The following is a 20,001-nucleotide window of genomic DNA, read 5'->3' as shown; positions in this document are numbered from 1 at the left end:
CTTTTTAAAGAGATTATAGGTTTCATATCCTAACAACTATCATTTACATTTTTTTATTTTTATATATATAGAGTGATAGCCTACATGGTATTAAATATAATTTAACTGGTGAATTTGGGGGATACCACAATAAGGCTGTATGATCAAATTTAAATGGTTTATCTAAAATGTAAAAACAACATATTTCACCATACAGTTGAATAAACTATTGACAAAAACAAACAAAAGAGCCCTAGATGGTGGACAGGAACCTTACAACAACAGTTCACTCACCTGAGCCTCTACGCCACTAGAGCTTTTCACATTATAAGCATAGACCTGCAAACTGTGGTTTTTCTGTTATTATGTTCATTGTTTATGTAAGTCACAGGGAAGGCAATATATTGCCACACCCATGATTTTCCAGTTTTGCCGTTTCTCCATCATCTCCAACTCTGTCAGCCATCTTCGTAGTATTCTTTTTCTCTTTCTTTTGATACATGCAAGTAGGTGAGTGTCGCCAATCCTGATCATGCTGCTTTAAAGATTATACTGAAAGCTCATCTTAACGGGTTTTCCATTAAGAATTGAATTGCGACATCTCTAGTAGACGGGCCTACTTACAGCCACATCTGGCATTTCAAATACAATCAGAACAAGGCTGATTGGTAGGAACTGCAATTGGCAGCTAGTAGGAGATTGAGGTATAAATTCAATAAAATCCATTTCTCAAGATCCTCAAACAAGAGGATAGGCTCAAATGATTGATTATAACCTTGTATATATTTATTTATATGTTTTTAGGGGCGGAAGGAGAACTTTGCATTCTCAGATGTTTTCCCAAAGGTGTTTTGTCGTCCACCAAAGGAGGTTATGACTTTGGAAATGAGAAAAGAGGAAAACTCTGACATGAAAAGTGATGAACCCCTCATGGATGATGAATGTTTCAGGAGTGAAGCTTATCAGAGATCATATCAGTACCTCACACGTTTTTACAACAAGATGAATCTTGACAACTTTACTTACCATGGAATTGAAGGGACTCACGCAAAGTGTCTTCAGATGCTCTTGCTCCACTGTGGTGTTTTTGATCCATCTTGGGCAGAGCTACGCAACTTTGTCTGGTTCCTTAATCATCAGTTGCAAGATTGTGAGAATTCAGTCTTTTGCAATTCTGAGTTTGTTGGAGACACTCTTCAAGGGTTCAAAAACTTTGTTGTTGAGTTCATGATCTTGATGTCCAAAGACTTTGCAACCCCATCACTTTGCGTTACTGACCAGAGCCCAGGGAGTCAACAAATTGACATTAGTAGGCTTAATGAGAGAGACCTGGCCCCATTCCTCATCAGAAAAAGGTGGGAGTCTGAGTCACATCCATACATCTTTTTTAATGATGACCGCATGTCTATGACTTTCATTGGGTTTCACCTGAAGCTCAATGACCAGAGAGGGGTTGATGCCATAAATCCCTTGACAGGAGAGGTGATAAAGAGAAACATCATGACTCAAGAGCTGTACACTGGCTTAAGACATCAGAGAGTCCCTTTAAATATGGATATTGATCAACTTTCTCGTGCTGACAAGATTGGGCATCTGTGCAGTGTGCTAGGCATCAAGTGGTCAATAGATCCTGATGAAACATATGAGCTGACCACCGATAATATTCTCAAAATGATGGCAATTCATATGAGATTTAGATGTGGCATCCCAGTCATCATAATGGGTGAAACAGGATGTGGTAAGACGAGGCTTATCAAGTTTATGTGTGAGTTGAGAAGGTGTGGAGCACTGACAGAAAACATGAAACTGGTTAAGGTTCATGGAGGAACAACATCAGCAATGATACATGAGAAAGTTGTGGAAGCAGAAAATCTTGCAAGGATCAATAAAGAGAAACACAAATTGGACTCAGTTCTTTTCTTTGATGAGGCAAACACCTCAGAAGCCATAAGCAGTATCAAGGAGATACTTTGTGATAACTCTGTGCAGGGACAACAACTCTGCTCTCAAACAGGACTACAGATCATTGCTGCGTGCAATCCCTACCGGAAGCATACAGACAAGATGATTGAAAGGCTGGAGACATCTGGACTGGGCTACCGGGTCAGGGCTGAGGAGACTGAAGACAGACTTGGCTCCATCCCTCTCCGCCAGCTTGTGTATCGTGTTCATGTGTTACCCCCCAGCATGATTCCTCTTGTTTGGGACTTTGGGCAGCTCAGTGACTCAACAGAGCAAATGTACATTGAACAAATAGTGCAAAGACAAGCAAATGCCACCTCGATTGCAAGCAGTTATATTCCAACTCTTACTCGGGTATTGTCATCATCACAAAAGTTCATGAAAGAGAGGAAAGATGAATGCAGCTTTGTCAGTTTGAGGGATGTTGAACGTTGCATGCACGTGTTTGTGTGGTTCCACAAAAATCACTCCATGTTTGCTGCGGAACTGAGAGCGTTCCTTCAAGATCCATCTCAGAAAAAATACAGAGAGAGGTTTTCATTTTTACCTGCTCATGACAAAGTAATCTGGTCACTCTTGATGGCCACTGCAGTGTGCTATCAGGCCCCCTTGGAGGACAAAGTGCCTTATCAGAAAACTATCAGCCAGTTGCTTCCTCCTGAATATGACACAAGGAGAGTACAGCAGGAAATCCATCTTATGAAGGACCTCATACTCAGTGGTGTACCCATGAGTAAGACAATAGCCAGAAATGAGGCTTTGAAAGAAAACTTCTTCATGATGGTGATCTGTGTTGAGCTAAGAATTCCCTTGTTTATTGTTGGGAAACCAGGGAGCTCCAAATCACTGTCCAAAACCCTTATTGCAGATGCAATGCAGGGCCCTGCCTCACATTCTGAACTTTTCAAGAGGCTGAAGCAAATACATCTGGTGTCTTTCCAGTGCAGCCCTCATTCAACTCCTGAAGGAATCATCAGCACATTCAAACAGTGTGCCCGCTTTCAGGAAAATAAAAACTTGGATGAATACATCTCAGTAGTTGTTCTTGATGAGATTGGATTGGCTGAAGATTCCCCTAAAATGCCTCTGAAAACATTGCACCCATTACTGGAAGAGGGTTGTGTCGATGATGAGCCAGAGTCACATAAAAGGGTTGGATTCATTGGAATTTCCAACTGGGCACTGGACCCTGCCAAGATGAATCGTGGAATATTTGTGTCCCGTGGAGATCCAAACAAGAAAGAGCTCATCAAAACCGCAAAAGGGATATGCTCCTCAGAGGAAATGGTTCTTCGATGGATCGATTGCCTCTTTGAGCCTTTTGCAAAAGCATATACGGCAGTATGCGAAGAAAGCAGGGGTTTTTTTGGTCTGCGGGATTTCTACAGTCTGATAAAGATGACATTTTCAGCTGCCAAAAACAACAATGAGAAACCCACTGCAGAACAAATCACTGGAGCAGTCCTGAGGAACTTCAGTGGAAAAGACAATGTGGATGTGATGGGCATATTCAGCCAAGAACTCAGAGATGATTTTGCCAATGCCAGCCTCACCAACATTGATTTGGTTGAGCAAAGCATCTCTCAAACTTGCCAAGTAGACGAAAGTCGTTACCTTCTGATCCTCACAAAGAACTGTGCAGCTCTTCAGATTCTCCAACAAATATTCCTCCGTCACAAAGTCCATCCAGAGATCATCTTTGGGTCTAGTTTTCCAAAGGATCAGGAGTACACACAGATTTGTAAAAACATCAATTGCATCAAGGTTTGCATGGAGACTGGACAGACAGTTGTGCTCCTGAACCTTCAGAATCTGTACGAAAGTCTGTATGATGCTCTCAACCAATACTATGTGACACTAGGGGATCAAAAGTATGTTGATCTTGGATTAGGAACACATCGTGTAAAATGCAGAGTTCACAAAAACTTCAGGCTCATCGTCATTGAAGAAAAAGAGGTGGTCTATGAGCAGTTTCCAATCCCACTGATCAACAGGTTGGAGAAACACTACCTTGACATCAACACTGTTCTTAGAAATGAGCAGAAGGACATCTCCAGACAACTACATGAATGGGTTGATGAGTTTGTCTCGTTAAGCAGTCAACACCCCATGAAAAAACGATATGTTCCAAGTGATGTCTTCATTGGCTACCACTCAGACACATGCTCCTCTGTGGTCTTGCAAGTAACAAAGAATGAAAGTGAAGCAGATGCTCAGACCATTTTGAACAAAGCCAAAGATGTTCTGCTAAATTGTGCCACTCCTGACTCAGTTGTTCGCTTGGACAAATCCAGACTGCCTGATGAGGAAAGAGAGATTTTAATGTCAAAATATGTTAAAGAGGAGATGCACAAATCACTGGGCGATTACATTGTCTATCACACACAGCAGTTGGAACAGTCCCAGTTCATCTTCACTGAGGTAATTTTTTTTTTACTGTTCACCAAAGCACTGTGGCACTATTAATGTAACAGACACATGACAAAACTAAACAACAATACAAAAAGCTTAATCTTATATAAATTATTACTATATATGATTAACAATATCAAACTGCAGTCATATATAAATCCTAGCTAATCTGCAACTGAAATGCATAGTAAGTCACAGACTATAGACACAGAACAATAATATGTAGTGCTGTGTGTGTGGGTGGCATTTTCTGTTAGCAGTGGCAAATGAGAAATGAGTTATAATAAAGCAATATCAATATTTTGAAATTCTCATTTCTTTGTCTTTTTTGAAGGTCACAACGTTTTCCAGGCTGCTGACTGCAGCAGACACTCAACAACTGCAGAATGTGACACAGATTGATGATATCAAGCTGCTATCAGTGCAACAGTTTGACACAGAGTACTCATTCCTCAAGAAAATCAGGTGTGTAAATATGTTGTGAAGAGCATGTCACATCTGCTGTGGTGCTTGTTTCTAGCTCATTTCAAACTCAACAATGGCATTTCCCCTACATTCTTAGCATTTGTCTTTGGATAGGTATAAAGTGCATTTACCACGCAAATACAGTCTATGGGCCTTCACACAACTGCTGTGTGATACACCTCACTATTCAAATGTAATTCGTACCTATGTCCTTGTATTAGGGAATTTCTTGGCTCAACACCTGCAGAGAAAGTATTCATTATCCAAACAGACTATGATGAAGACTGCCTCAGGAAGAATATTCTTTCCTCAGCCAAGTGAGTCTGAAGATAACCACATGTTACTTTCTTTTACATCTTTCTCGACCATTATTTCAAAAGCTCATATTTGTTCACTTTTCTTCTGTTACTCATGCTTAATGGATGGATTTCTCAGGTATTCATGTATCAACGAAATGAACAAGTGGCCTGCTACTGACAATGGAAAGATATTTGTGTACTTTATCATCAAACTTCCTCGAATTGAGGGTGGGACGTCCTTTGTCGGTTTTCAAGGCGGTTAGTCCTGCTGTTACACACGCACACACACAACATAAGTGGCCAAATTGGCAAAATTATCAATTTGATATAAATGACAGCAAAATTAGTAATGATAATGCAATAAATTTATAGAGAACTTTTCATACTCAGCAAAAAATGCTTTGCACTGTTACAGATTAGTTAGTTACAACAGTAACAACAAAAGAAAAGACAAAAAAAATCAGAAAGAGCAAACAGTTTAGCCAACAGTTAAAACTTGCCTATTGTGTCTTCATTAATTTGACCTTTTAAAAAGATTTTGTTTGTTTGTTTGTTTTTCCAGGTCCTTGGAGGTCTGTTCACATTGATGATCTCAGAAGATCAAAAGAGTTTGTGTCAGATGTTCATTCCTTGAAAAATCGACGTCTAAGTGAATTTTTTGAAGATCCACCTGAGGGTAATTCATAAAAAAAAGTTATATATTTTTTAAAATAATTAAAAAATTAACCTTTATTTTTCTTATTTTCCCAAGCCATGGACTCAGACGACCACAGCGGGGTGCCACAAAATGATGTCTCCACTGTAAGTGTTATTCATCACCAATATTTATAAACCTAGAAGATCAAGATGATCCTTATTATCAGTCATGCCACTTAACAAAAATACAACTTTTGATTGTATTTTCTGCATGGTTAAGTACAAACTAAATGTGCAAATTTAACATTTGCCACTACATTTTTACCAGGAGTGACAATGTTGCAATGGCTGGTATTGCTTTCAACTTGTGAGTCTTTGGTTGCGTGTGTTGTCATAAAATATGGTCCTGGTGTCCTGGTGGTCTTTTGTCATGTGGATGACCATGTTTAGTATGTTGCCAGGTGTTTATGTATCTGTCTGTCATCTGATGGCAGATGGACAGCTACTGATGGTGACATTGGCTTTGATGTCTCTTTTTACTATAACTAGAGAAAAAGTGCAGCATCATCATCAGGGCTTCTGAACTGTGCTGAAGGATTCACAATAAGGACATTTTTCAGATGCTGGGATGCCGTTGTTCACTTATTTATTCTAAATATTTTTGCAGGTTTTGGGAGATGTGTTTGATGTAACAGATCTGATGAGGAGCTGTGTGCAGAGTGCAGTAAGCATGCTCAGAGATGCAGCAGACAGTGGAGAACTCAGCACAAAGAGAGTTGAGAACCTGCTCACACTTCTGGATGGAAGTCAGACAGAAGGTTTAAAAAACTGCTTCTGTATATCAGGCCATCATTATACACATCTACTCTGTGTGCAGTAAAATTTTCTAAGGTTGAAAAATCTATTTAAATTTTTTTTTTTTGTAAATTCATTTTGTTGTCAAGGTCTGTTTGCTAACATACTGAGGAAACGCCTCCACTTGCTGTTAGAGAACTATGAGGCCAATGTCCCCAATCCAAAAAGCTGGGTTCTCATGGAGGCGTTCAATGTCAGTTCTCTTCAAGAAGGAGGAACGTTCCTGTAGGTCCCCTCTTTACATTTTTGACCTTTCTGTGAATATATATATTTATATGAAATGCATACAATCTGAAGCTGTCATTTATTCATTGCTAGGAATTTAAACAAGTTATCAATATTTCTAACAGACACACACTGTGGAGGAAAATCCAAGCAGTTGTCACTCCACTTCTAGCCAACTTGGTGTCTGTCATTGACCGAGATTGCAATTTGGAGCTTCTGCTGGATGGCACTGATGACATCAGGAATCTTTGGCTTGAGATATTTGGGAGCAAAGAGATGCTCAGTATACCTTATGTGAAGGTGGAAAGCAAGTGAGTATCTCTTGGTTGTATGATTAAGGTATCTATTAAGCACAAATGCTTCAATTTTAAACAAATTTGGTCTGAATATTGTCAGGGGCTGGAGTATATTGTCGAACTAATTTTGACAATATACCCCAGCTGTTGTTCAGTCTGGGGTTGGTTTGTAAGTTGTTTTTTACATTTACTGTAGTTTTTCATGTATATGCGTCTGACAGCTGTGTCTGTGTAGGCTTAATGTTTTTGGGTTGTCCATCCAAGTGCTTGTGTATCCCATTGTCGTGATTCCACTGTCTTGCAAAATCACATTCATAACATTTGCCACCTGCCTCTGCTACAGCTCCAGTGTCTTAATGGTACAAAGCCATTGCCTGGGGGGAAACGCCATGCGCTGCGTTATGCCCTTCAGCTGGTGGATCAAAGACTTCTTGGATGGGGTCATGATGCAAACAACCAGACATGAAAGTAAATATCCTATATTGTAGGAATATCGAAATACCTTATGCTTTTAACTCGTTGTGTTTATTTAAAGTGCTTTGTTACTGACAAATTAAACCCCAACTTATCTGTGGAATTCTTCACTCTTCTTTGCAGCTTGTTTACCTCATCATTTCCAAGAGTTGTTCTTGAACACACCACTTGGCAGTTATATTGCTACAAATGTGAATGCAAAAATGAAGAAAGAATTTTTTCAAAGGTACCTGCAGGATTTTGTTTCCATGAGCATGAAAGTGGCATCAGATGAAGAATTGCAGGTGAGGGTAAACAAAGTGTGTGTGTACTCTATTTGTTTGAATTACTGCAATCACATACTATAATATTAGCCTAATTACTGTATGTCTTTGCTAATAGTTGGTTGTTAGTACAGAAAGTTTTATATTTAATGCACATTTCTTCTCCCCACCATAACCATGGACCAAAAACAAAAATTAAAACATACCTAATTTTTTTCTTTTCTTGTTTTGTGATAGCAGGTAAAAGTTATGGATGAAAGTGATTTTGGCAAGCCTTTCTCAGTCAGACTTACCTTAAGGTGTTTTGTTCATTAACATTGCTGCAGTTAAAAACAAACACCATATCATTAATCTATTTGTGCATTTAATCCTCAGCTCTTGTGTCAGGCCCTGGCCAGCTGTGTTGATGAAGTACGGGCACGAAGAGGAGATGAAGACGAGCTTTCTCTTTCTCACATCCACATTGCCTACCATATCTACCAAAGTCGTCTTCAGAACCTCTCACGAATGATATCTCTTCAGCCAGTTGTTGCTTCTCATTTGCGAAGAATCCAGCAAATTCGAAATTGTCCAGAGATGGTAAAAACATTTCCTCAGTAGACCACTACAACTGCAAAAATAAAACAAATATATATTTATCCTACACATATGATTAATATATAGCATCCGGCTTTTTTAATTTACCACTGAATAATTTCAAAGCACATTCATGGATTATACTGCAACTGATTATTGACATACTGTACCCCTAAATAAATCAATCATTTACAGTTTCCTGGGGTGTCCCTATCTGAGTGTGTTACTATCTGATATAGTGTTTTTTCAGAGTACAGAACATCAAAATATATGTAGAACACAATGCTAGACACAATGCCTACCTCCAAAATGTGTGAGTTGTGAATATGATGTTTTGATTTAGTAAATATATGTTATAAACTGTATTAATTAACATTAATGAACCAAAAATCCCAGACAACAGAGACCTTAAGTAAATGTTTTTTGTACACACAAAAAAAGAAACTGACCTTTGATTGCATCATATTTGAAATGATTTTATTGGGATATTTTTCATATTAATTGGACTTTATTCAAAGGATGTTTTAAAATTTGCAAAAATACCAAATCACGTCCAGACTGTTCTGCTGTACTGTAGGTTTTGGATGTCCATGCAGCCATGGCATGTGTTGAATGCCTAGAGTCTCCTACTTTGGATACGAATCCTCTCTGCCAGCGCTGGCTGAAACAGGTGAAGAGGCTACAAGCCTCTCTGGAATTGATTTGCTCTCACCAGAACACCAAACTATACGGAGAGCGATGCAAAGAAAGACTTCCCACAGTAAGGTAAGGCCCGATGCACAGGATTGTGAGCAATTACATTAAGTGTTAATGTGGTTTGCGTTTCTTGGTGTGTCTATCAGCCCTGTCATAGACTGGTGATTAATTTAAGGGATAGAAACTTTATGAATGTGTATTTTAAATTGTAATAAAATGGCAATATGAAACATACTTTGCTGGGTGCACAAACACAGATATTTTTTTTTTTTTTTTTTTTAAAAAGCCTCATTCAAATGCAAAACTACTGCAACCAACTGTGATCATGGTCTGTAATATTTTATAGAAACGGCTGGAAGCGCATCTACATCCTCTCATTGTTTGTGGAACACATGCTTCTGGATTTCCAGAATCAGAACGAGAATCCGTTCAAAACACTGGTCCTGAATCACATTCAAACCTTAAGCAGGGTGAGTACATTTTTAATGACCCACAAAAACAGACATAAGCAATGTAACTTCCATAACATATGATGGGGCTCCCTGTTTTATCTCATCTATTTTGTGAGTATTAGTGTCTCGTGTTCTTAATACCGTTGGCTATATGCTCTTAGTTAATGTTATATTTATCACCAATGTTTGTCACCTATTTCAAAGGTTCTGGAGGGAAACTCAGATGTAAAATCAATGCAGGCATTTCAAGCTGTAATTAAAGTACTGAAATCCTGTACACAGGGGGCAAGTGATCAGATTTTCAGGTAAGGATTTGATTTTTTGACAGTTCAGTAATTTTGAATATAAAAGTTGCTCTTAAACTTCACTTCAATTACACTAATTGTTGTTGGTTTCATTTTTAATTTTATTTTAGGTTTGGATTTCAGTGTGCAGTGTGCATGAGGAAGCCTGAGATCCCTGTAGGGTTGCCGTGCCATCACATCTACTGCTCAACATGCATCAGGGAAAACCTTGATGCAGGGAATACTTCCTGTCCTAAATGCAAGCAGCAGTTACCAAACGGATTTCAGCCACATGTCTCTGAAGATATCAGGTGAAAGTTTTTAAATAAAATGTGTACTATTAAACACCTGCAAAAATCCAAAGGTGAAAGTCACTTTCTTCAGGATCAATTACTGAATAGCCATTGCAGGTTTGACTAATGTGATATAAGTTATTATGAACTTGAATCTAGGCTTTTACTAATAGCACCACTGTTGTTTTTAAGTGTGTATGACCTTTTTTTAGCAGCTCTGTGTCATACCTTTTTCAGTGATGGTTTCAGTGATGGAGTGGACGTTATTGTGATGAACAGTATCACTCAAAAGACATACAGTGGTCACTGAACTAAAGTCCCCTGACAGTGTGTAGTACTTGAGTAATCAGCTGGCCATACTCAGTCAGCTGGCCATTGTTGTCAGTCATATTTAGAGATTATCTTATAAACACTAATGAAATACGATCGCTTTTGAATTCTTGGATTTTTATGTTGCATTTGATTTTTGTGATTCTTCAGGATTTCTGTCAAGAAAATTGCAGAATTCAGGTGCCGTTGCAATGGTTTCTTCATCGATTTGCTGTCCACTGTGTGTTTCAAGGACAATACACCACCAACTAGAGATGTCATTACCCATCTTTTGTCATTCCTGATGGTTGAGACAGGTACCACTTACTGTAGATACAACAAATTATTGTTGTTTTGTCTTTGTTCTAATTATTCTTATTTTTTCGGAATTTTTTTATGTATGTTGACTTTTAAACAATAATAATTTAACTTTGTCATTTTGGATATTGTTGCTAATATTGAATCTAAATCTTTTTTTTTTTTTAAACCAGAATTTAATCAGATTTACACCAAAGATCTGTCACCCTTTGATGAGTCCCCAGATAAAAACCCAGTTATACGATCTGTGATCCTCAAGCTGATGCTGAAGTTCAGGTTGGAAAGCTGAACATGTCAATCTAATGTTGAAATTCTACATCTTAGATAATTAGAGCTGCATGCAGATATAAATGTCAGCAACACTGCTGAGGAGTTGGAAAGCATTGCTGCTTAAAGCACATTGAATGATTTCATTTTGAGAAAATGTCTAAACAGATTTATGCTCTTCTTCTTCATCTTGCAAAGCTCTTTTGCATTCTACTAAATGAATGATGAACTGTGTTTCAGCTTTGATAAAGTCCAGGAATATTTGCAGCAGCATTTGTCATCTGTTGAAAAAAGCAAATTTGTGGATGAGGATGACAAAGCAGAGCTTTATGCCTTGTACATCAACTGTTTGGAGGTAAAACATCTTCAGAACAAATATATAACACTACTAGTGTTGCATTATGTTATATTGTATTTTGAAAGTGCAGAAATAAAGGATGGAAATAGGATTTCACTGCAGATTTTAAGACATTCAGAAGGGTTCACAAAGAATATGCCTCAGGGGAAGCTTTAAAAACACTGTACTACTTATGAAGCAGCATAAAAACTGTGAGCTCCCAAAACCAAATTATTCGTCCAGCAGGAAATTACACATCCAGTTTCTTTCTATTTGATCTGTGAACTTTTATAAAGGGAGTTTGAGGGCCACACTCAAACTTTCTGTTAGACTGTTTAGACCTAAGCCCATTTGGGACTGACTTTACACTCATGTTATCAGCAAGGGACCAGGGGTCTTCGAAATGTGTCTATGTCTATGACTGTTTTCGAAATGGTGTACTGCATACTGCATATTGCATACAACGTTATGACCAAATCAGTACATACTGCTAGTGTAGTAGGTGGTTTTGAACATAGCCTATGAGTTTTAAGGCTCATTATTTAAGACAGTTACAGGATACCCTTCAGCAGGAGGCAGTAATTACCTTTGACCTGCCAACATTTTTTCAGCATTTTAAAAGTCTGTTGTTGCAGTTTCTGGTGAGGGTCAGTTGAAGTGAGGTAGCTGATGTTCCTTTAAAATACTGTCTTTGTAGGACTCCATGTGGGAAAAAATGCCCCAGAAGAGCAACAAGGCTGGAGAACTGATGCCATTTTACAATGATGAAATGCAGTTCCTGCAATTCCTTTTGGCTGAAGTCACTACTGTTCCAGCAACAGTGTCTATTCAACATTTGCAGCACATTGCACGATTGCGTCTCACCCTCACCATGGCTGCCCAGCTCATCAGTGACAACATGTATGGTAAGAGATAACTTACCTACTTAAAGTTACTTAAAGTTTACATCAGTTAGCAATTATTAAAAAATAAAGAGTGTATTGCACTGCATTGCTGTTACAGAAAACACGGTCCCAGATGGAGCACAAGATTTCATGAGCATGGTGATTAAGCTCTGTGAGGATAGTGGGAATGACTGGTTCCGCATTTACCTGATCCGCAAGCTCAGTAAATGGCATGGTGTTGAGTCTGTCCAGGCGCTGGTGAAAGAACCAAAGTTCAGCTGGCTTTTCCCTAGAGAGATCCTTCAGCAGGTAAAACACCATTAATGAGCAAATTTACCACAAAAATGTACGGGAACATGCTAAAATCACTGCATGATCCGGTCACTGGGGCCTTTCAGCAGTAGCACATTATCATTTGATGCCATCATTTGCAGGTCTTCATTAATTAAAACATGAAAACAAACTATGGAGTCACATTTATCCCAGTTTTAGACTATTCCTGGGGCCATAAGGACATTTCAAATCCGCTTAAAAGCCATAGATTTGGATAAAATACATAATTGTTGTTCTCTAGCCTCTAACTACACTCGTGGTGTGAACAGAATGAAGATGCAGGCCAAATGGACCAGTTCCTAGTGTATGGAGAGGAGTACAAGGCAGTGAGGGATGCTGTTGCCAAGGCAGTAGTGGATGGTAGTGTCCAGCAGATAGAAGATGTCTGTGAGGTATTTAAATTTAATTTCCTAAACTCTTTGTTGATTCATTTAAATGTGGAACAGACTTTTTCTTACTTTGAACCATTTCAGACAGTTATGGTCTCCATTAACTTCTGTTTTGTTTGAAAATATTTAAGGAGTCTTTTTTTGTTCATTTCTTTTTGTGTATGTGTGCAATCAATCACAGTGAAGTTGGAAATAATATTCGCCATAGTTCCATTATTGTTGTGAAGAAATCTGGTGCAAATCAGTTTGCCATGCATTACCAAAACTAAGTCAAATGACTTTATGTTCATTGTGATTGACTACACAAATCAAATTTTCCCACTGTACAGTAAAGAATGGAAATCAGTGGCTGCCTAGCAGAGGAAATATACACTAAAAAATCTAAAAAAAAAAAAATATGCAGTTAAAGAGCTAAAACTGTTGTTTCTTGAGATCTTTTTCACCATGATACTGGAAAAAATAAATGCCCATTTAATCTGAATAGCAGCTGCACTGTTACTTACTTTGTTACTTTGGTTTTGCTTTGTTTGTTTTCCATATATTTAGAATTGCACTGCACCACCACGGAATCTAACAATGTTCATCCTCCTGGCGCTTTTCCGAGAGGTTACTACTCTGTACAGATCTGCAAATACAGGTTTTCATCCGACCCCTGAGGTATGACGAGTGATAAGATACACCTTTGTAGAAACATTGATATGTATCAAGACTCTTTGGGAGACAATAGCGCACAGCCAAGAGTTGAACAGGGGCTAATCTCATTCAGAATAACATGGCAAATTTGGAAATTTATTCAGAAATTGACAATATTGACATAATACATATTGCCTGAAAATGTCTCCATATTGATGGACCTCAGTGAGCAGTGCATGACACTTACAAATTGCTCTAGCTTCCCAAAAACATAAGCTTATTACATGAGTCATAGAACAAATAGAAATAGACAAATAGAAACATTTGCCCACCTCCAGACAGCAGACCTTCTAGCTTTACAGAGCAAAATTAGTTTTGTTCAAAGTGTTCGAAGCCAATGAGGAATTATGCTTTGTGGCTTCATTAAGGTCTGCCACTTGCTGATGCAGATGTGAGGAGGTAAGTAAGATCATGAGGGGAAAATATCAACCCCCTGCCTGCACATTAGGGAAAACTGTCATTCAAAAAGGGGATATAGTTAGAGAAACTGGTTTTCTGTAACATAGCCCAAAATCAGAAAAGATGTTACCCCTGATAGTCCTTGATAAAATCATCAGAATTACTTTAAACTCCAGAGCCAGAGCAGACATACAACAGTTGTTGCGAGCTAAGAAATACAAAGACACTGACCCTTATGCATAAAAATAGTGGACTTCAGACAGGAGCATGCGCACACAACACACATTCAAATGAACAAGAGCAGGGGATGAGCTGAAAACAAGCAGATTCCAAATAAAACGAATTGCTCTCACACTGGAGGGCTCCAGTGTCCACTTATTTATTACACCAAATAATATGTTTGCAGTACAGTTGCTCCTCATCAGATTAATCAGACTGTCTGATGAAAAGCAGCTATGTGCGAAATGTCACCACCTTGGCGTAATAAATAAGTGTAAATTAGAGACCAGCGGTGAGCAGGTGATTCATTTTATTTTGAATCAGTAGACTTCCCCTTTATAAAAGCTTATCACGCTGTCACAAAATTGTAAATAATGTAAAATTCTGAAAGTAGTACAATAAAATATATGTTCACTGAAAATGTGATCAATGGTTTTCTTGGAATTTTGTAGTGCGAACCAAAGATGATTTATTGTTGTCCATGTTTTACAATAGTGCTATAAAAATCTTGTTCATTGCTACTATGTTTCTTTTTATATCTTTTGTGTAGCGATGCCAAGCATTTGGAGATCTCATCCAGGGCTCGAGGTATCTACATCAAAGAGATGTAAGGGACTTTGCCTCAGCATTGGTTCACAACAGTTTGGGAGCCTTGGCCATAAACCCTGGTCATACTACTGTGGACTACGCTATCATTGAGCTGACCATTCATCTGGCAGCCGTGCTGCTCACTGGGACTCACCAACTTGTGATGCCACTCAAGAAACTTGGTCTGTTTCCTGAAAATATGCAGGTAAACATGTATAATGTCTGTCTTTCTAAATCACTGCAGCTTTCCTTTATGTAAAATGACAGAAACTGTTTTTGTTTATTGCTTTACATAGTGGATGGGGATTTTTATTCAAAGACAGATTGTTGTAACAGAGCAGTTATACAGCAATAATCTTAAAATTACTTTTGATGTCAGTGATAACTGATGATTTCTTTCATGTTACTTTCATTCTATTTTTATGTAACAGAGGGCATTTATACCCACAATGCCTGATGACATGTTGGCTGTTGCCCAGGCAGCTATACAACAAAACTACGGGAACCTCACTTGGTATGGTAAGAATGACACATTCATATTTGGACCACAATTTCAAATTATATTTTCTAATAGCTTTAGTTTTTTGGATAACTTGCATCTTGGTTTTCTCAGATAATGACTAAAATAAACTATTTTCTGTAACAAATGTCTGACAGTAGTGAGAAAATCTCTATTGCTCTGGGTTAGCTTCATCATATTGAATGCTACAGGAGTCATATAAGCCCGGCCACTATTTCTAAATTTAGTTTATCTTCTGTCTCAACAATCCATGTAATTTAAGACTATTTTAATTGGTTGTTTGTTTTTCACAGTGTGTCCAAATAATCATCCATGCTTTGTTGATGAGGTAAGCTATTTTTATATAGTTCCAGCAAATTAATTGCTAGAAACATAAAGTGGATAAAGATCATGACGATCCGATATGCTATGTTCCACTTCAGTGCGGCTTGCCCATGCAGAGAGGTCAATGTCTGGAGTGTGGTGAGGAGGTTGGAGGGGAGCGTCATATCGCCTTGCATGGATTCAGACCAATTCAGTTGCAGCCGTGAGTGGTCAAGCTATTGTCCAATGATGCACTCAAATGTCTTTTTAATGTAATTTTAAAGTTGTATTTTAAAAGTATGTTTTCTCTTTAGTTTAGTGTACAGGATTTTTGGGTGGGACATAATATAGAGTAAGCTAAATTCATTTAAAAGTATTAAGTATTGTTATTTTAAGGGTGGAAATAAAGCAAGTCAAATTGACTGATGGTGAACACAAGATAAATAACAATCCCACAGCAAAATGTATTTATGGTGTTTAAGTAGAAAAACATATCATATATTGCCAGCTACCCATGTAATGGCAATTTTGGAAAATTCCATAAATTTCCAATGACATGTGATTACCCAGGACTCTAAAAATACTCCAGACTTAGATAACAAGAAAACGGTTTTATAGTGAACAAAACCAAATTATTATTATTATTATTAAACTGAGACCAGCAACACAGGTATCATAATTTGTGACTTGAGTCACTGGTGTGTGGGGTTTAGGTAGATATACTGGCAGAAATGGAATATTATAATGCTTAATATATTTTCATTAGTTTTGAAAAAAATAAAACGAACAATCATTGTGTTTTCCATCTTAGAATGACCCCTTTGTATTTAGATAGAGAGAGGGGCAAATATCACATATCTCAAATCGAAGTCGATATTCACTTTGGGTATAAAGAAAAAAATACCTAATCTGTTGTTTTAGGGATCGCACAAGGCCCGGCCACATCCTGGGAGACCCTGAGCGTAGAAACAACCAAGACACCAAAAACATGTCCCTGTGTTCCTTCACCCTGGTCAGGCTTGTTACACATTTGGCAATGTTGCTGGGAGCCTCAGAGAAGCCCCAGGTGAGCTATTCAGCAGTTACTGTAGTCACAGTACTCTACAGTTGCAGCAATTGTACGTTACTTTGTCGGAATGTAGGTACTGGCATTATTTCAGATTTGACACTGTGTGCAGCTGAGATATTAAATATCTATATACAAATACTGATCTCTCTGCAAAATAGTGATGAAAATAATTAAAATTAATTACAATGATTGTGCCTGTGCTTTTAAAATTGAGGTGTGTCCAAATCTCTATTCCTTTAGCTTGTTCAAACCATCATTCAGCCACCAGTGGAGGATGTTACATTGTTTCTCAGTCAACACACAATAAAGGATTTGGATCAACTGTCACAGGCACTGGGAAGAGGAGCTGACGACACTATTACGACTGTCCACTTGGTGCTCAAATCCCTGCAAGAGCTAGTGTCATCCAGTCACTGTAAGCCCACCCCCAGTCAATCAGTCACTGACTGTAGTCACTGAAGTTGCCCTTTATCACATGTAATTTGTTTAAATCTCAAAAAGATGAGTCCAGCTTGCCACAAATTTAGTCACAATATAGAGATTGTATTTTCCCAGATTAAACACACAAAGTGAATAGTGGGAAAAACAAATAGAAATCAGAACAAAAAACTGATTTGTAAGGATAAATAGCATTCCTTGCAGTTTTATGTAAACACTGTGCTTAATGGTCATGTATGATCTATTAAGACACACAGCTGCTCCTATCTGTTCCAACCTGCTCTGTAAACTGAATCTATAAAGCTACTGGGCTGTTTGCATACTGTATCATTCATATAGTAAATCATTAAGCATTCTTGCTTGTTAAATAATTCCAGATTTTTGTCATTTAATGTGAACAGATTTTGTCAAGCACATTTAGAAGTACAGATCCTGTCTTCTAAAAAGCAAACAAAAAAATCTGGACAGACAACCTACACAAATTACCAGATATCTGAGCTTTGGATTTTCTAGATCTGTAGGGTGCACATAGAAATGTTTATTTATATGAAATTATCACAACATTTCTGAACATTCCTGTAATTGTTATGTATTGTTAGGTGTGGAGAACATAACAGAATATCATATATTTACAAAAACTTCTGTTTAACTTTGACTAGCTGGTATTGATCCTTGCCTCACAACCAAAGCATCCAGAAACACCTGGGACTCTACAGTGGCTGCAGATATTATGACTCCTCAGTTAAGGGTAACATCTTTGGCTTTTTAAAACTTTTTATATTGTTCTTTTCCTCTTGACAATAAAGCTTTTATGATATTTGAAAACTGGCATACATTCATATAATGCATGGCCATCTATTCAGTCATCAATGTCAATATGAGAATACTTTTATTATAAGATGCTTTTATTGTGATTATCTAATTCTATTCTTCATATAATTTTTTCATGTTTTGCATACAACAATGTTTTTCATTGTGGCAGTGAATTTTCTTTCTATTTCTACCAATATTTTGTGTCAAGGAACTTGAGCAATCCCTGCAAGAAGCAAAGGCAAGCATCAGGACTGACTCCCGTGTATCCTCCAACTTCATCATGAGAACGATCTCTGGTGATGATTGTAGCTTCCTGCCGTCACTGCCACAGGGCTGTCAAGTCCATAGCTCACCAGTGTGGAGCTGCAGGGACAGGCTCTCATTGCTAAGCCTCACACACACTGTGGAGCAGTTTGACCAAAAGGAGGAGCTGCCTCTTCTCTGGAGGTTCCTGCAGAAGGTGAATGTCTGTGAAGTGTAAGGCTTTGTGACTACATGGCCTTAAATTCAACTCCAACGTACCAACAGCTTGATCCAGAACAAGACATTTTGACAACTAGAAGTCAGATTATGAAATTTGTTGTATGTATTCTTTTCCAAAGCAGGATTTTTAATTATTTTTGACCTCCTGACCTTTGATCTAGGGCCTCCAGATATTCAATGATGTAACTGATGGATCATTTTAGTGACTGTGTAAAATCAGAGGACAAACTGTTTTCATTTTAGACACTGCATGAAGTTTTCTTTTATGCAATATTTAGTCTAAATGTCCACAAGATATCTTAGAATATGAAAGTAATAATTTGCCATGACATTTGGGGAATCCATGGGATACATCCCTCAAAGTTGAGATACAGTTGCATTTTTATCCCCATTACTCATACTTCCAAATAGTTTTGGGAAGTAATACTTACTGTCCCTGTAATCTTCAAAAACAAATCAGAATAAAAATGTCACTTTTTCTGTTTTGACAGCTAGTAATTAGTTTTGATCAGCAAAATTAATTATTATCAGCAAAAGTATTATTTATTTTAATGACTTTATACACAAAGCTTTTGGTAAAGGCACTATTATTGTCTTCTTAAATCTTGTTTTTCTTTTTCAGGAGAGAGAATTTCGGCAGATTAAGCTCCTTCCAGACATCCTAATCCTGCAGAAACGCTTGGTGAGAAAGTTCCAGAACAGAACTGACCAGATAGTGGGCTCCATCGCAGAGTTCATTGAGGGGCAAAAAGGTACAGGTGTAATATCTCTGAGCAATGACTAGGCCTTGTTTGTTCTCAAAATGTCAATATTTAATTGATTAAAATCTAATAGACTTACTCACAAATGGTGAAGAGGGATGAGATATGGGACAGGAAAACCAACAAATGTCTTACATTTTATACATTTAAAAGTTTTCTCTTTTATTATTCATTTTTTTATTGTACAAACTAGGTAATATTTCCAACATCTCTTGTTTCAGAAATGAGGACATGGTTTGAGAAACACATTAACATCTTCCTTACGACATGGAATCTGCTCAGAGTGTCTGTAACTACCAGTAAGTAAAGACCCTTTGTTTCCTGAAAGAGGACAACCCTAGCTGTGTTTGAAACCATCCCCTATCACAGATATAGTACGCAATATAGTGTGTTTGCCATTTTGTAGGGTTGTTTGAATTATCATCTGTTAATTTCATCCACTACATAGTGCACTATAAAATACCTGCAATGGGGGGGGGGGTTCCAGCGCACTATAAATATAAAGTGTACTAGTTAATACACACTACATACTGAATAGTGAGTGAGTGAATGAGGGGATGGTTTCAAATACAGCTACTGTCTTGTTAAAATCGCTATATATGTGAAGATGTAACCATTTTATTTGAGTATTGATAATAACCACTCATTAAAAGTTTGAGTCAAGAAAAGAGAAGAGATGTTCAACATTCAGTATTGTGATTTTGACCACAT

The 20,001-nt window shown here is 37.8% G+C and overlaps 1 protein-coding gene across 1 annotated transcript in view; it reads left to right on the top strand.

Annotated features, from left to right (window-relative positions):
* LOC121963201 (E3 ubiquitin-protein ligase rnf213-alpha-like) overlaps positions 1-20,001 on the top strand; it is a 38,178-nt gene that overhangs the window by 12,533 nt on the left and 5,644 nt on the right. Inside the window, exons 18-50 of the mRNA XM_042513526.1 lie at positions 784-4,362; positions 4,688-4,818; positions 5,040-5,135; positions 5,254-5,375; positions 5,680-5,793; positions 5,869-5,918; positions 6,421-6,571; positions 6,698-6,833; positions 6,959-7,144; positions 7,473-7,597; positions 7,727-7,887; positions 8,242-8,445; positions 9,020-9,207; positions 9,485-9,608; positions 9,795-9,895; positions 10,006-10,185; positions 10,648-10,793; positions 10,968-11,070; positions 11,302-11,416; positions 12,096-12,303; positions 12,401-12,591; positions 12,885-13,007; positions 13,551-13,661; positions 14,866-15,108; positions 15,335-15,422; positions 15,717-15,751; positions 15,846-15,949; positions 16,648-16,792; positions 17,036-17,210; positions 17,893-17,981; positions 18,255-18,506; positions 19,152-19,281; positions 19,512-19,589. Coding sequence (XP_042369460.1) covers positions 784-4,362; positions 4,688-4,818; positions 5,040-5,135; positions 5,254-5,375; positions 5,680-5,793; positions 5,869-5,918; positions 6,421-6,571; positions 6,698-6,833; positions 6,959-7,144; positions 7,473-7,597; positions 7,727-7,887; positions 8,242-8,445; positions 9,020-9,207; positions 9,485-9,608; positions 9,795-9,895; positions 10,006-10,185; positions 10,648-10,793; positions 10,968-11,070; positions 11,302-11,416; positions 12,096-12,303; positions 12,401-12,591; positions 12,885-13,007; positions 13,551-13,661; positions 14,866-15,108; positions 15,335-15,422; positions 15,717-15,751; positions 15,846-15,949; positions 16,648-16,792; positions 17,036-17,210; positions 17,893-17,981; positions 18,255-18,506; positions 19,152-19,281; positions 19,512-19,589 — 7,984 coding nt within the window. The remainder of the gene's footprint in view (positions 1-783; positions 4,363-4,687; positions 4,819-5,039; positions 5,136-5,253; positions 5,376-5,679; positions 5,794-5,868; positions 5,919-6,420; positions 6,572-6,697; positions 6,834-6,958; positions 7,145-7,472; positions 7,598-7,726; positions 7,888-8,241; positions 8,446-9,019; positions 9,208-9,484; positions 9,609-9,794; positions 9,896-10,005; positions 10,186-10,647; positions 10,794-10,967; positions 11,071-11,301; positions 11,417-12,095; positions 12,304-12,400; positions 12,592-12,884; positions 13,008-13,550; positions 13,662-14,865; positions 15,109-15,334; positions 15,423-15,716; positions 15,752-15,845; positions 15,950-16,647; positions 16,793-17,035; positions 17,211-17,892; positions 17,982-18,254; positions 18,507-19,151; positions 19,282-19,511; positions 19,590-20,001) is intronic.

Source organism: Plectropomus leopardus, chromosome 3 (assembly GCF_008729295.1).
Source record: "Plectropomus leopardus isolate mb chromosome 3, YSFRI_Pleo_2.0, whole genome shotgun sequence".
Taxonomy (NCBI): Eukaryota; Metazoa; Chordata; class Actinopteri; order Perciformes; family Serranidae; genus Plectropomus; species Plectropomus leopardus.
This window is presented reverse-complemented; position numbering and strand designations above follow the sequence as displayed.